Below are 17,830 nucleotides of genomic sequence, written 5' to 3' on the forward strand. Positions count from 1 at the left end.
ATGCAGCTTAGAATGCATCCACACTACATCATCATCAAAGGCAGTCCCTCGGAGCATGGTGACAGTTTTGAGGGCCTGGTCTTCAAACACTCTTTTCCTCAGGCGGCCGAAGGCTGCACTGGCGCATTGGAGGCGGTGTTGGATCTCGTCATCAATGCCTGCTCTTGTTGATAGGAGGCTCCCAAAAAATGGGAAGTGGTCCACATTGTCCAGGGCCGCGCCATGGATCTTGATGACTGGGAAACAGTGCTGTGCGGCGAGGACGGGCTGGTGGTGGACCTTTGTCTTGCTGATGTTTAGCGTAAGGCCCTTTGCAAAAATTAATCACCATACTCCGCCTGCTCCACAACGACATGCAAGCCGTAATCCTTACCAACGGATCCACTACAGACCCAATCCACATCTGGACCGGGGTCAAACAGGGATGCGTCATCACCTCAACCCTCTTCTCAATCTTCCTCGCTGCCATGCTCCACCTCACAGTTGACAAGCTCCCCTCTGGAGTGGAACTAAACTACAGAACCAGTGGGAACCTGTTCAACCTACGCCATCTCCAGCCCAGGTCCAAGACCACCCCAACCTCTGTTGTCAAGCTACAGTACGCGGACGACGCCTGCGTCTGCGCAGATACAGAGGCTGAACTCCAGGACATAGTCAACGTATCCACACTACGGGAATTGGTGGAAAGAGGTTTTGCTTTGCATCCGCCCTGCAGTTATAGTGTAAATACTGTATGGCTCCAGAGATCACGTAAAGACTCTTGAGGAGCTCCCATTTTGCTTCCCTCTCTAATTTGTTTGGGCCTTAACAACTGATTTACAGTACACAAGTGTAGTGTCACTGTGAGGCCAAAACCTCTTTGGACCAATGCTAAACTTGTAGCGTGAACACAACCATAGACACTTGGGCCCCAAGTTTCCACACAATAAAAAACGGGCGGCCCTCCGAGCTGGGCGCCCGTTTTTCGCGATGTAAACGGCGCTGGAAAAAGAACGCGCGATTCTGGAGCGCCCTGCAGCTCCATGTCTGCTTGGCGCGGCGCCCAGGGGGCGGAGCCTACCACTCGCACCGATTTTGTGAGTGGGAGGGGGCGGGTACCATTTAAATTTGTTTTTTTCTTGCCGGTAACCCTGCGCGTGCGCGTTGGAGCGTTCGCGCATGCGCAGTGTGAAGGAAACATTGGCACTCGGCCATTTTTGTAGTTCTTTGTAGCTGTTTAATTTTTGAACATTTTTTAATAAAAGCACATTGCCATCAGCACATCAGCACTGAGAAGGCTGCAGGAAGCCTCAGAAAGTTGAGGCAGCCGTTTCCCGACGGCCTCCGCCCCCCCCCCCCGCCATCGGGAATGGCTGCTCAACTTGTGAGGCTTCCTGCAGCCTTCTCAGTCTCCTTCCCCCCCCCCGCCCGCCGTCTGGAACGGCTTCCTCCCCCCCTGCTGCGTTCGGTCGGTCGGTCGGGCCCGCACTCCCTCACCCACCCCCGTCCGCCGTCGGGAAAGGCTTCCTCCTTCCCCCCCCCCCCCCCCCCCGCGGGAACGAATGGCTGCCTTCTCCCCCCCCGCGGGAACGAACGGCTGCCTCCTCCCCCCCCACCCCCCGCGGGAACGAATGGCTTCCTCCCCCCCCCTCCGCAGGAACGAATGGCTTCCTCCCCCCCCCCCCCCCCCCCCCGCGGGAACGAACGGCTGCCTCAACTTGTGAGGCTTCCTGCAGCATTCTCCCTGGCTGAAGCACTTTCACACAGGTAGGAAGATGGTTTATTTCATCTTTTCTTTGCTTATAAATTTTTATTCAGGTTGGATTTATTTGTATAATATTTGTATAAGTATAAATAAGGATTTATTGTAGAATTTAATGACTTCCCTTCCCCCCCCCCCCCCCACCTTGTTCTGGACGCCTAATTTGTAACCTGCGCCTGATTTTTTAATGTGTAGAACAGGTTTTTTCAGTTCTACAAAAATCTTCACTTGCTCCATTCTAAGTTAGTTTGGAGTACGTTTTCACTGTGGAAACTTTGAAATCAGGCGTCAGTGGCCGGACACGCCCCCTTTTGAAGAAAAAATTCTGTTCCAAAGTGAAACTGTTCTAACTGACTAGAACTGCAGAAAAAAAAATGTGGAGAATTGCGATTTCTAAGATAGTCCGTTCTCCACCAGTTGCTCCTAAAAATCAAGCGCAAATCATGTGGAAACTTGGGGCCTTGAAGTGAGGTTTGAAACGGGCTGAGTTAAGCATTTACCCGAGCATGGGATAATGGAACATTTACAATGGCAGAAGGAACCAGAAATTCAATGAATGGACCTTTAAAAGAGACTATCTGTCAAGACTACAACAAGTAACACACTGCTTGTGAACTTTGTTTTTATTTTATGTTTGTGTGCTTGCATTGGTAGGTTGCTTTTAAAATGCATATTTATAAACAAAAATGTAGCCTAACAAAAAAATAATGGTTAAACAGTATATACTTAGTGACCGGATAAAATGCAACACATCTGTAATATGTTTAACAGAGATTAAATCAATATTGTAACAGGGGAGTGACTGGTCACCTTGACTCTTCCCATGAACATAATAGTGATCCCACAAGGAAATCTTTTTGACAGATTGAGCCGAGAGCTGAAAACATCGTGTGGTGGATGTTGGGAAAGGAGCTCCAACTGTCAGTTATAACGGTTTGGTGTAGCAGCCATAATAGTATCCAACTGTCACCGAGCAGACAGCTGCAAGAGCCCTGACACCAAGGCTACCAGAGTGTATGTTAGCGAGACCGTAGTACTAAAAATAGCTTGTTGAATAAGAAAATAGCTGAGATACATGCAGCAATATGAGCTCAAGAGAAAAGCTGTTGCTTATTTCAAGACTGTGTTTAATCTGCAGTATTCTGCACTAAGATAACTTAGTGTGCATCTTAGGTTTTGTGAGAATGATTTCTAATGTGATGCTTGGACAGGGAGTAAGGGAATACCTTGAGTTTTCGTCACTATTGATTTATAAAAGTTTTCCTGACGAGTAGATTCAATGCTGTGTTGCAGTTGTCCATTCAGTATTCTCTGTACAATTTGCATTTCATGTAATGAAATACCAGAAATGAAATGGTGAATAAGCTGCACAACTAATGGGATATATGATCTATCCTTGTTGTATCGAGTCGTCCAAATTGTAACGTGAACTACTTGTGACATAAAGCCTGTGACACTGGAATCGTGACACCACCCTCCATCTCTTCATCATCCAATTCTGTTCATTTGATATATGGGCAAAAAGCACGCATGTATTAAGCTCTGCAATTAGTTTTGACTTTACCCTAACTTACCATAAAGAGAAGCTTCTGTCTATGATTTCTTATAGGCTTCTTACAAATCTATAAAGGTGCAACATGGATAGGTATTAATAATGATCACGCTAGTGCATTCATATGAAATTCCTCCAATGCTATTTTAATAAAGACATCAACCTGTTTAAAATACCAATATCACACACAGATATTTGACCTGTAAGACACATGCAATTAAGTGGCTTGCTGGATTGCAAATTGATTTTGAAATAGAAATCAAACGGCAGTGGTAACTGGACAAGAAAGGCCCAGTGTGAGGCAGGTTCTGTCCTGAGACCCCACTGTTTCTCATATTCATGACTGGTATGCTACAAATTTAATGACCTGCTCCTTTTAAATTATTTCCCAAATGAAAAAAATCTCCAATTTCAATGTTCTATTGGGGTAGTTCCTACACATAATCCTAAGATGATGGGAAGACTAATCATCAATGAGCCTTCTTACTGTTTCAGAACAGTTAGAAAAATAAAGCTACAACCAAAAGTTATTAATGGTTTAGACCTGATTCTGAAGCAGAAGCAGAATAGCTGATCCGGTGCCTAGATTGGAGTATAATTGTTGAGAGTGCATTGTGTGGTGCCTACAGGTTTATATATTCAGTTCAGAGTCATTTCTATCAAGATCCTGGGTTTAAGAGTTTGTTAAAGGATTCCTGGAATGGTTAATTTTGTCCTTGGTGAAGTGTATCCTACAGGGCCAATTTCATGAAATTGTGCTCTCGGGAATCCTTACTTGGTGTAAGAGATGGAACATCTGGTTCTAAACGGACAGCAGTTTTGCTATCAATGAATGACTGTTCTGATGTGGCTCCTGCTCAGCAGAATAACCACACTGCATCCTTTCCTCATTCATCAGTTCAGTTCATTGGTTAATACCATGCTCTCATTGGTTCCCTTCTCTGGAATCTCCCTGGCTGTAACTAACCTAACTTGACCCCCATTTTCAAAAGCTCCTCTCATGTGGCAACTATTTTCTGCCAGAACAGGACGGTTTAGTGCCGTGAGTTACATCTATAAGCATCAGTGTGATTGGATGTGTCTGATTGCCATTCACATTCAGCATTCAACATCTATCACTGGAGTGACCATTGCCACTCACCCTGAACCAGGCTCATGTTCATGCTTTGGAGGTTAAAGCCAGCGGTTTCCACTAATTTTCTAATATCCTTTACATGGGAGCCTCTCGTACTGTTTCGCCACTGGTGTTTATATCCTTACTGCATACTTCTGGCCAGTGTTCATTTTTGCAGTTTTGGATTCCTTTTACCTAAGCCGTATAAGGTATCAAATAAAATATAATACTTGTCAGATGCGTGCATTTTGACATTAAGGGTAGGCTGCAATAAAACTGTCAAAATATTGAGAAATCGTCTCTGACACCAACTGGGGAAATGCCACAGCAGTGGAATAATGAAGACAAATACATGAGGTAGACTCTTTGTGGCTTGCAGGTACTTACAGAAGAAAGCTAGATTCACAATGTCTTTAGACATGATTCACTTCACCACCATGTGTTTGTCTCAGATGTTGGAGATGTTTGTTCTATTCTTGCACTATATACATCCGAATTAGTCATTCTTTACAGTTGTTCTCTGATGAGTGCTTTTCGATGTGATGTATGTTGTTCTCAGTGTGCAGTAAAGTGTGATTATTGTACCAGCCTCAGATGAGGAATGCTATTGGGAATATTGGTAGCAATATGTCTAGACCTGTCAGCACGTCACACAATGTGTGAGATTGGAGTGTTTTTTGCTCTTAAGAGTGACCCATAATAATAGTCTATCAAAACATAAACTGGAATGAAAATATTTGATTGAGGAGCTGGGTTTTCTCCCTCGTTTGTGTCCACATTAGTAACCCCTCTTCCCAATAACACAAAATCCTCCTTTGGTTTCCTTCAAAATATCTATACACAGCTATCAAATAATAGTTATTTGGCAATTCGAACAACACATGACAGATTAATCGATTGAGTGGATAAAAAAGTGGTTTGTGTTACATTTCTGAGTGCAGCTGGGCCTCACCACTTTGTGGGCATGAGGGAGAAAATTGCGTGTTAAAACACTTGATAATGTGCTTGCAGCTACCAGTGAACAACATGTACATGTAACCTGTGTACTACTGCACTCATTAAGCATAGGTCATCTATCATATAACCATGAATGTTAATTATATGGATTAGAGATGGTTGCAACAGATAAACAAGAGTATCTTATGAGGCTGACATTTCATTTCCACCCTTTTAGCTCAAACATATGGCAACAATTCACTGAACATGTGGTGTGATAAGCATGACTGATGTCTGGTTATTAGAACTTTTCAAACTTCTTTTGGATTCTATTGTAAATACCAGTATTGTTGGATACCAGATTTTCTTGCGGATCTTTTGGTACTGAACAAATTACATGTGCCAGTAAAAGGTATATGATACAGGAGATGTTGTATTTGGCTGTCAATGATGTTTACTTACTTTGACTGTTCTTATATTTCAAAAAGTTTGTTTCTGATGTGTCAAACTCTTGATTTTTTTTAAAAGCCTGGATTTTTTTTTAAAGCAAAAGTCTCAAAATATCCAGTTATCAAAATATTATTTATGTTGTTGAAGAATGGCAGTTATCAAACACCCACTGGTCAGGCACATTATGGGTTAGATACAGAGTGAAATTACTTCTAAACTGCCCTGTACCACACCTGCACCCAAACATCCAAACAGCATCCACTACCAGATCAGACCCATTTCTATTTTTGTGGCCACCTAAGTGGTCTTTCTGAGATTGTGAATTTTGGACTGTTTGATAATGTGAACTCGTACCTGTTTTTTGTGTACAGCCTTATCAAACGCCTTCTGGAAGTCCTTATAGACAACAACCATGGACAGTCCCCTATCCACCATGCTACTGACCTTAAAAACAAGTCAATTAGATTAATCAGACATGACCACCCTTCACAAATCCATGATGACTAACTTTGATCACCTGATACTTTTCCAACTGTTCTGTCACTCTGACTCTGATGATATATTACCTGTTTTATCCCCAGCCCCTTCCTTTTTAAATAAAGGAGTTACATTTGCAATTTTGCAATCCAACGGCGTAATTCCTGAATTTAGAAAGTTTTGGAAAATTATGACTAATGGATCTGCAATTTCCTCATCTAATTCTTTCAGTAGTCTGGGGCAGAGAGTATCGGGCCTAGGAAATTTGTCTATCTTAGGTCCTAAAATCAATTCTTTTCCTTATAATAAATCCACTAAGCAACCCCCCTCCCCACCATCGACAGTTTTAGGTTCCCTTGTACTGCTTCTTTTGTCCTCCACCTCCACTGCGAAAATGGATAAAAAGTTCTCATTTAAGAAGTCTGCCATTTTCTATTGTCCATTATTGTCTCACCTGTATCCATCCTCCTCTACCAGTCTTCTTCTCCTAATATGTTTATTAACACTTTTGCTGTTAGATTTGATATCCCTAGCAAGTTTTTTTTCAAATTCTCTTTTTGTACATTTTTTTTGTATCTCTTTGTTGCTTTTTATAGCTCTCCCAGTCTGCTGGATGGAGACAATGCCACTGTTCAGCTGCAGTTAATGTAAAATAAACTCCAGGCCTATTAGCTGCAAGAACAAGACGATCATTGACATCAGCCAAGTCCGGAAAGTAGCTTTTGATAGATACGCGGATATAATGTTGAGGACTATTGCAAGACGCCAGGTGCCAGGGCTTTACTTGCCTGTGTGCCCTTGCTCCAGTTGCCTGGTTACTTTTTAAGAATACAGTATGATGAAATGGGATCTGGTTGGCACTCCCACTGTTCTAGATAACAAGAAAAACATACAGTGCGGAAGCATTTGGAAATCATTTTAAAGAAAAATAGTTAACCTAATGGCTTCATGCCTAATCTTTTTCAAAAGTGGTGGGCAGTTGGAATGCAGGTTGCCGAATGCAGAAACGCAGAATATTAGACGCTGTTCAAATCGCCGCAATCTTGCAGGTTTATGTAAGTGCAATTTATAGTTGTGGTATTGTACAAAACAATGCAAAAAGTCTGGTATCTTAACAGTGGCAGTATTCATTCATCTATTTACCATAGATATTATAACTATTTTAAGCAGCTGCTTTTCTGAGTTATATTGAAAGTATTACTCTCCTTGCTGGAGTTTTATGAGCAACACAAATGTTTATCAAATAAGGGTTAATTTAAACAGCACAAAGTTGTTTGTGGCAATTACTTCAGCACAACGGTGTTGCCGTAGCCACCTCTGTGGCTAATCAGCAATTTCTATTGGGCAATGTTGGTTTAGGCATCCCCTGCCTCCCTCACTGCACTGCTTATATCTTCTCTCCCTCACTGAGGATGCACTGATTATATCTTCTCTCCCTCACTGAGGATGCACTGCTTATATCTTCTCTCCCTCACTGAGGAGGCACTGCTTATATCTTCTCTCCCTCACTGAGGAGGCACTGCTTATATCTGCTCTCCTCACTGAGGAGGCACTGCTTATATCTGCTCTACTCACTGAGGAGGTACTGATTATATCTTCTCTCCCTCACTGAGGATGCACTGATTATATCTTCTCTCCCTCACTGAGGATGCACTGATTATATCTTCTCTCCCTCACTGAGGAGGCACTGCTTATATCTTCTCTCCCTCACTGAGGAGGCACTGATTATATCTTCTCTCCCTCACTGAGGATGCACTGATTATATCTTCTCTCCCTCACTGAGGAGGCACTGATTATATCTTCTCTCCCTCACTGAGGATGCACTGATTATATCTTCTCTCCCTCACTGAGGATGCACTTATTATATCTCCTCTCCTCACTGAGGAGGCACTGATTATATCTTCTCTCCCTCACTGAGGATGCACTGATTATATCTTCTCTCCCTCACTGAGGAGGCACTGATTATATCTTCTCTCCCTCACTGAGGATGCACTGATTATATCTGCTCTCCTCACTGAGGATGCACTGATTATATCTTCTCTCCCTCACTGAGGATGCACTGATTATATCTCCTCTCCTCACTGAGGAGGCACTGATTATATCTTCTCTCCCTCACTGAGGATGCACTGATTATATCTTCTCTCCCTCACTGAGGATGCACTTATTATATCTTCTCTCCCTCACTGAGGATGCACTGATTATATCTGCTCTCCCTCACTGAGGATGCACTGATTATATCTTCTCTCCCTCACTGAGGATGCACTGATTATATCTTCTCTCCCTCACTGAGGAGGCACTGCTTATATCTGCTCTCCTCACTGAGGAGGCACTGATTATATCTGCTCTCCTCACTGAGGATGCACTGATTATATCTTCTCTCCCTCACTGAGGAGGCACTGATTATATCTTCTCTCCCTCACTGAGGAGGCACTGATTATATCTTCTCTCCCTCACTGAGGATGCACTGATTATATCTTCTCTCCCTCACTGAGGATGCACTGATTATATCTTCTCTCCCTCACTGAGGATGCACTGATTATATCTTCTCTCCCTCACTGAGGATGCACTGATTATATCTTCTCTCCCTCACTGAGGAGGTACTGATTATATCTTCTCTCCCTCACTGAGGAGGCACTGCTTATATCTGCTCTCCTCACTGAGGATGCACTGATTATATCTTCTCTCCCTCACTGAGGATGCACTGATTATATCTTCTCTCCCTCACTGAGGATGCACTGCTTATATCTTCTCTCCCTCACTGAGGATGCACTGATTATATCTTCTCTCCCTCACTGAGGATGCACTGCTTATATCTGCTCTCCTCACTGAGGAGGCACTGCTTATATCTGCTCTCCTCACTGAGGATGCACTGATTATATCTTCTCTCCCTCACTGAGGATGCACTGATTATATCTTCTCTCCCTCACTGAGGATGCACTGATTATATCTGCTCTCCTCACTGAGGAGGCACTGCTTATATCTGCTCTCCTCACTGAGGATGCACTGATTATATCTTCTCTCCCTCACTGAGGATGCACTGATTATATCTGCTCTCCCTCACTGAGGATGCACTGATTATATCTTCTCTCCCTCACTGAGGATGCACTGATTATATCTTCTCTCCCTCACTGAGGATGCACTGATTATCATCTCTCCCTCACTGCATTGATTATATATGCTCTCCCTCACGGTGGATGCACCGTTGTGTAGAAAAGAGTACCAGGATTGTGTCCTCTGTCATGGAACTGAGAAAAGATTGGATAGTTGTGGGGTTTTCAGCCTTGACAGGTGGAGAATGAGAAGCTCCTCACAGATCTACAGAACATAGTAAATGGGATCGAAAAAAATCTAGAACAATAGTTCAAATTAGTATAAGGGGCATAAATTAAAACTAGCAAAAGGCAAATTTGGGACATATCAGTTAGCTTGTCTTCATACAAAGCATGTTCAACACAGTCAAGTCGAATAGTAGAGGCAAAAGCTCTGAGGAAATAGCTGCATCCTGTGATGGATAGATGAGCAAGAATGTGCCAAAAGGCTTTGCACATCATTTACCTGCCTTGTGATCTTGTGCAATTTTTTAAACATATACTTACGGATTGTGGGTGTCGCTGGCATGGCCAGCAATTACTGCCCAATCCTAATTGTCCTTGAGAAGTTGATGGTGGGTTGCTGCCTTGAACTGCTGCAGTCCATGTGGTGAAGATACTCCCACAGTGCTGTTAGGTAGGGAGTTCCAGGATTTTGACCCAGCGATGATGAAGGAACGGTGATATATTTCCAAATCAGGATGGTGTGTGACTTGGAGGGAAAGTTTCAGGTCGTCGTGTTCCCAAGTGCCTGCTGCCCTTGTCCTTCTAGGTGGTAGAAGGCACATGTTTGGCAGGTGCTGTTGAAGAAGCCTTGGTGAGTTATTGTCGTGCATCTTGTAGATGATACACACTGCAGCCACAGTGAGGCAGTGGTAGAGGGAGTGGATGTTTAATGTGGTGGCTGGGACGCCAATCAAGCAGGTTGCTTTGTCCTGGATGGTATCGAGCTTCTGGAGTGTTGTTGGAACTGCATTCATCCAGGCAAGTGGAGAGTATTCCATCACACCTCTCACTTGTGCCTTGTAGATGATGGAAAGGCTTTTGGCAGTCAGGAGGTGAGACACTCGCCGCAGAATATCTAGCCTCCAGAATTTATGTAGCTGGTCCAGATAAGTTTCTGGTCAATGGTGACCTCCAGGATGTTGATGGTTGGAGATTTGACATTCGGAATGCCATTGAATGTTGAGGTGAGATGGTTAGACTCTCTCTTGTTGGAGATGGTCATTGCCTGGCACTTGTGTGGCGCGAATGAGGCAATTAAGAGAGTGGGGCAAGCTAAATGTGGGCACGTTCAGGTAGAAAAGCTCAAATGAAATGAACTGGACTGATCTAAGCTTTGAGCCCACTATATATCGAAAGTGATCAGGGTCAAAAACGTCCAGGAAAACTGGCCTGCTCATTTTTATTGCAGCTTAATGGGTAGATTTTCCGGGTCTGCACCCAGGTGTACTGGATCGCCTGAGTGCAGTGAATATCGGAAAGTCAGTTGGGTTGGAATGCATGGCTGTAAAGGATGCCACCCGATTTTTCTGATATTTGCTCTGCCCAGACAATCGGGTACACCTGCACACAGACCCAGGAAACCTCCCCTAATGTCTGACAGCTGGAGTTACAGTCTGCTGGTCCCTCTCTTTTCAAAGAAACCCTGCCATGTTTAATCCTACTTGTATATTTTCCCAGAATGACTTGCACAATAAGTACATTCTGCAGTTTACACTTTGAAATCTGACAGGATATCCATCCTCTGAAGCAATTTCTAACAGCTATTCCGATGACATTGAATTCAGGATTTATTTCATGCGTGTCGCCAGAATTGTCAGAATTTAAGATTCAGTGACAACAGCATGATGACAGAATCACTATTAAAAATTGTGGTGATTGTGTCAGCATATGAAATGTGTCTTGTCAGAAAGATTAATATTGACAGATGCAAGAACAGGCTGTCGGGAGCAATATTAAATCTCCTGTTCCAAAAAGTTGGTAAATTAGCCCTTCCAAGAGCTATTTTCTATGCTAAATAGAAAAACCCATAAAATTTGAAATAAAAACAGAGGATGCTGGAAATATACAGCAGGTCAGCCAGCATCTGTCTGCAGTATGACATTCAGGTGTGTAACTCTTCTTCATCAGACCTGAAGAGTGAAAGGTTAACAGGTGTTTTAGTAAGGTTGGCAAAAATTGAGAGAGAGAAAGGGGGAATGGGGAGAGGGAGAGAAACAACAGATACGATTTTTATGCTCTTAATGTGCATCAACTTTCAAAACAAGCAATTTAAAATGATACACCCATATTAAAATTTACATTTTGTAAACTATTAGCTACATGTTCTCAACAGAACTTAATAAAATTTTAACTTGAAACTGATTTGTTGATGAAAAGTCTCACGGCATCTTTTAGAGGATCATCCTTTACACTTTGGTTTCAATTGGTTGTGTGGAATCAGCTCTCTAAATTGCACTATGGGATTGCAAATCATTACTTTCTTTACAGAGGAGTGTTCATGAAGCTGTGATTGAATACCAAATATTCTGTTGTGCTGTAAATCTATTTACAAGACTTTTCCCCCTAAAACATCTCACCATAGAAATTGGTTTCCGGGCACGCACCAACCAGGAGGCCAGAGACTCGCCTGAACTTGGGCCTCGGGTCTCCTTGGCTTAATTTGCCTGTCGCGTCTCCACTTGCAGCTCGCCCATTTTGCCGGCACGGATATTGGGCCACATGCCTCACTGGCACTCGCCTGAAGGCAAATGCAAGAACAGGGGAGGGTAGTGGCACTGGGGGCCCTGATAACGAATTCTGTGGAGTTGGTGGAGCATTCCATTTACTTATGTAAGGGACCCAACATTTGTTTTAGGTGCTTGGGTTGCCTGAAAAATGGCACAACCCAATTTTAGATTGGACGTCTTAATGACGTCCTTGGGGTGCGGGATCTTGGTCCCTGAAATTGGACCCATAAAACCCGGGTGCAACGAGGTCTAATTTCTACTCCCTAATTTTTCAAAGAAAAACACTGACAATTTTTTTGCACACTTCCTGTTTGATTCTGCAAGGATTGAGTGAGACATGTTAAGTTATTTCTTAGTAAGAACATTTCTTAAAATGTTGCTGCAAAAGGTAGTGTTTATCTGTAGGAGTTAATAGGGAGAGCTGTCATGTACCAACAGTTTAAAAGTGAATTTAAATATATACCTGGTTTGTCAAAAGTAGTGCTCAAAGTGCTGCGCTGTCAGAATGTCGAATTGATATGAAATTCTTGTCTGCTGCCAGAACAGCAGAATCGGGGTTTCATCGGTGGGTCCCCTTACGCAGTTTCTTCAAAGTAATGGTTTATTTTTATAGGAAATGTATTTAATTTTTATGACTGAACAATATATTTTTTAAGTTAGGTTTAAAATGATTGTTATGTGCTTTATGAACCCCGCAACTGCTGCATGAATTAATAATCTCTTTGCCAATGGCTTTCACTGCTGCCATCTGAGCTTCATTTCAAAAATCGTGAAAAGGGGAGAGCTATGCTGATGGTTAATGTAGAGGGCCACTGTGTTTAGAGAAATTGGTTGGCCAACTGTGTAAAATTACAATGTGCAGTGATGTAACTTGTGTTGGTTGCCTTACTCGCATATAATATTGTGATGAAAGTGCCACAACCACCTTCTGGCTCTTCTGCTTTCCCAATTGGCAAAAGGTTTGCCAAATCCCTTTTAAAATGCCTCTTTAAAAAAGCTGAAATATATCTATAGGTGGTAGTTTTCATTTAAAAACAACATCATGCACTGGTTTAGCACCTTTTGTGTGGTGAGGTATCTCAAGGTACGTCCCAAGGGTCTGTCAGACCCAAGAAAAAGTTGGGAGAAGAGTTCTGTAGCCACTCTCAGATAGGTTCTCAGGAGACGTTTGGTGAGAGATCTGGCAAAGAGGATGGTATGAAAGTTTAAGGGTCTGCCAGCAATGGTAGAATGGACAGAGAGGGGAGGTTCACAGTAAGGCAGAACTGGTATACATCAATTATCTAGACTTGAATATAGGGGGTATGATTAAGAAGTTTGCAGATGATACAAAAATCGGCTGTGTGATTGATAATGAAGAAGAAAGCTGTAGACTGCAGGAATATTTCAATCAACTGGTCAGGTGGGCAGAACAGTGGCAAATGGAATTTAATCCGGAGAAGTGTGAGATAATGTATTTGGGGAGGGCTAACAAGGAAAGAGTATACACATTAAATGGTAGGACATTGAGAAGTGTAGAGCAACAAAGGGACCTTGGAGTGGTAGAGTCTTGGTTAAGTTGGAGTTTGATGTCTGGCAAAGGGATTGGGGAAATTGTCTGGCGTGACTAAGGTGTGGATGAGGATTCCAGAATGGCACGGTATGGGTCTAGGTGAGTGTTAATTTGGAGGTGGAAATCCGAGATCTCAATGTTGGACTGGATGTGCAGTTTGAAACTCAGTGCAGAATTAAACAGAACTATAAAGTTGCACATCATCTGCCCGAAGCAATTAATTAGAAAATGGGATGGAATCTGTGACTAATTTGTGAAGTTTCTGGTGAGAGCCAAAAAAAATAGCCTTTGTCTTGTCTTTGTTGAGCTGGAGAAATACCTGGCTCATCTGTGACTTGATGGTGAAGAAGCAGTCAGTTAACATTAACAGTCATGAAATCGAGGATGGTGATCATGGACATGTATGAAAACTGACCTAGCACTTAAAGATAAATTGCTAAGAGGCAGCATGTGGTTGAAGGAGGGACTGGAGATAGAATTTTGGACATGCTGGAGGTGGCTGTGCCATAGGAAGAGAAGCCACTGTAATAACAGTGCAATAGAAGTGGATCGTGGAGGAGAGGTGGTGGAAAGGGACATACAGATTGACTGTGATGGAAGCTGAAGATAAGATCATGAGGGATAATTCACCACAGTTGCAGTCACACAATCTCATTGTTAAGTTTAACTAGGGCAATTTTAGTGCTTTGGGAGGGACAGAAATCAGATTGAAAGAATTTGAATAAGGAGAATTGGCAGCAGCGTTATGTGTCGATGATTTGAAGATGTTACAGAGGAGAAGGTTGGAACTGGGCAGTTGTTGGAGAGGCAGAGGGATCAACCATCGGCTTTTGGAAGAGAGGTGATGGTAACAGTTTTGAAGGAGATAATAATGACTGAGGAAAGAAGGAGTTAACAATATTAAGCACATAGTCAAGAGAAAAGGTAGTGGGTGTATTGGAGGAGACCTGTCAGTTGAGGGCTGGGGTGAGATAGGGAAAAAAGCAACAGAGTATTATGCAGTGTTAGGAGGCTCGGTGGTTGGGGCAGGACGAGTTAGGTGAGCAGGTAGGCTCAATTTTGGGGAGAAATTCATGAGCTCCTCACACTTTCCTGTACAGGGGAGAACGATCAAAGGGGCCATTTATTGTGAAGAAGAATTTGAGCTTCATTAGTGGAAACAATTTTTTACATATTCTTATTGATGGGTTTCTATTGTAACAAGATTGTTACTATCTTGCTTTCATGTTTTCTTTGAATTGAATTATCAAGTACAGAATTAAAAAAACATTTTATATATGGCCTAAGGCAGTAATTAATGATTAATAATCCCTAAAGTATGCAGAAAAGATCGACTAAACCCACAGACGCCTTATTTTTTGGCATTGGCATTACAATTGTATAATGCTTAATGAGTGATTAAAGGTTTTGTTAGGATTCTGTATTTCAAAATCATGAGCGGTCTAGACAGAGTAGAAAGCAAGTGTTCCCATTGGCGGAAGGACCGAGAACCAGAGGACACAGATTTAAGGTGATTGGCAGAAGGCCCAAAGGTGTCACGAGGAAAAGCTTTTTTACGCAGTGAATGGTTATGATCTGGAATGCACTGCCTGAAAGGGTGGTGGAGGCAGACTCGATCTTGGCTTTCAAAAGGGAATTAGATAAGTACCTGAAAGCAAAAAATTTGCAAGGCTACGGAGAAAGGGCGGGGGAGTGGGACTAGCTGAAGTGCTCTTGCAGAGAGCCGGCACGGGCTCGATGGGCCGAATGGCCTCCTTCTGTGCTGTAACCATTCTATGATTCTATGATTGTCATAGACTGCAATGTCACTCTCGAATGCAATATCACCCAAGTGTGTGCTAATTCTTAGTCCAAGGATGGGGTGAAATATTTTTAATTGATTTTTAAGCATCTTCCTTCAACTCTCTGGTACTATCACTAAAGTCATTTTCCTCAATCTTGGATCATGATTTTGCTCTGTCAACACATTTTCTCTCCTCCTACGACAACCCACGCAACCCTCTAAAACCATAGTCCAGATTTAGGGTTGTGAAATGTTGGTAAGTAAGTTGCCTGGTAATGCCAATGTAATCTCTCTTCAGTGTTTGACTGTACTTATTGTTATGAAGGTTCTGGTACGTCCTTCCCTTACCTATGCCAATGATACTAACCACGATACTTTCCTGTCAGATTGTGATGGTTTCTCTTTTTTTGCCTCCAGATGGTATTCACACCATTACTGCACTGTGTACTTTGAGAGTGACCATCATTACAGAAGACATGCTAACGAACAGCATCACCGTACGTTTGGAGAACATGTCCCAGGACAAGTTTCTGTCTCCACTGTTGTCCCTCTTTGTGGAGGGAGTTGCCGCCGTGTTGTCCACAACCAAAGATGACATTTTTATTTTTAATATTCAAAATGATACGGATGTTAGTGCAAACATTCTGAATGTGAGTTTCTCTGCATTGCTGCCAGGCGGGGTTCGAAACCAATACTTCCCTTCGGAGGATCTGCAAGAACAAATTTACCTCAACCGGACACTGCTGACCACCATCTCCACTCAGAGAGTCCTCCCCTTTGATGACAATATCTGCCTGAGAGAGCCCTGTGAAAACTACATGAAGTGTGTCTCTGTGCTGAAGTTTGACAGTTCAGCTCCTTTCATTTCATCTGACACGGTCTTATTCCGACCCATTCATCCCATCAATGGACTGCGGTGCAGGTGTCCACCTGGATTTACCGGGGATTATTGTGAAACGGAAATTGACCTTTGTTATTCTAATCCGTGTGGTAGTCATGGTCTCTGCCGAAGCAGGGAGGGAGGTTATAACTGTGAATGTCGTGAAGATTATACAGGTAAGTGTCTCATGTGTTTTTATTTTAAATTTCTTTATTTAAGATTAAGGCCTGATTCTGCTATAGAGTATATGGTATCACATGAAAAGTACCACCAGTCAAATCTATGTGTATCTGTATTTGCCTTGTACCAGCATCCCAGCATTGTTCAGGTTCATAGTTGAAGATCACTGTAAACTTGATATTAAAACTTAAACTTTCAACTTCGCATCCTCACCGTTTTATAATTCTAGAATAGACCAGACAGAAGCAAAGAAGTATTTCCCTGTTCTAAGAAAGTAGATGAAAAAAAAAAATAGACACATTTCCCAATGTTACTCATTGTGGTTGGTTTTATCATACAGTTATACTTGATGGCAAGTTGGTTCTGCATGAAAGCCTTTTTGTGACCAGCGTTTGGACTTCTGTCATCTTCAGCTGCAGTCTGTAGATTTAAATTGGGCCATTTCATCAACTGTCTTGTTATTTAGTGACGAGGTCATCGAGGTGGGCTTCCATCACAGATAAATAGTGCTGCAATGGACAGTTGTATTCAATTATTCGGTGCTAGGGTTAAAGGTCAATGCAAGAAGGCTGATGTGGGGTATTTCATCCAGCTGAGGTTACAGGTGGGTCATTGATACTGTATGATGTCACAACCACCCAGCATCTTTCCTAATAAGGTAACCGTGTGGTAACTGATTCCCACTTTTATTTGGCATACTAACGAGGAGCCTCTTTCAACAGATGTCTGGTGTTATGCATGGATTAGAGCCAGGATTCTCTTCCTGAACCTGATTTCTAATGTCTTTCACAGGTTCACGTGTATTGGGCAGTTTGCCTAAATCCAAGCCCCCTCCTGGATGTAACTTTATTAGCAAACTGTGAAGTGGTAGCATAGACCCAATCTGTAGCCTGCACCATGCTCATTACTTCACAATAGAAAGTGCTGGAAATATGCTAGAAGCTTTGCCAGCATCTGAAGAAAGAAAAGGTGGGTTAACGTTTTGGGTAGAGACCCTTCACTATAACTGAAAAAGAAGCAAGTCCGAGATGCTTTGTAGGACTAAACAAAACAAAGAGGAGCTGAGAGAACAGGCGAGTGAGTGAAATATACTAACTAAAGAGGTGAGAAACAAACCAATGTTAAAGAAGAGTGCATATGGGACTTATAGGTATGTTTTTTTTAAAGGGAGAATACGAGACAATAAGGGAAGAGTTAAGATTCTTAAGGATACCAAGGAGAGAATATGAGAAAAAAGTCTCAAAAATATTGAAAAGAACAATAACATATTCTACAAATATATCTGTAAAAAGAAAATTGTTAAATGTGTGGTGGGACACATGAGAGGAGAGGATAATGAGTGAG

At 42.5% G+C, this 17,830-nt stretch overlaps 1 protein-coding gene across 1 annotated transcript in view; it reads left to right on the forward strand.

Moving 5' to 3' along the window:
- The window catches only part of celsr1a (cadherin EGF LAG seven-pass G-type receptor 1a), a 366,505-nt gene that overhangs the window by 171,792 nt on the left and 176,883 nt on the right, over positions 1 to 17,830 (forward strand). The window contains exon 3 of the mRNA XM_070897418.1: positions 15,844 to 16,482. Coding sequence (XP_070753519.1) covers positions 15,844 to 16,482 — 639 coding nt within the window. The remainder of the gene's footprint in view (positions 1 to 15,843; positions 16,483 to 17,830) is intronic.

The sequence above is a fragment of the Pristiophorus japonicus genome, chromosome 13 (assembly GCF_044704955.1).
Source record: "Pristiophorus japonicus isolate sPriJap1 chromosome 13, sPriJap1.hap1, whole genome shotgun sequence".
Taxonomy (NCBI): domain Eukaryota; kingdom Metazoa; phylum Chordata; class Chondrichthyes; family Pristiophoridae; genus Pristiophorus; species Pristiophorus japonicus.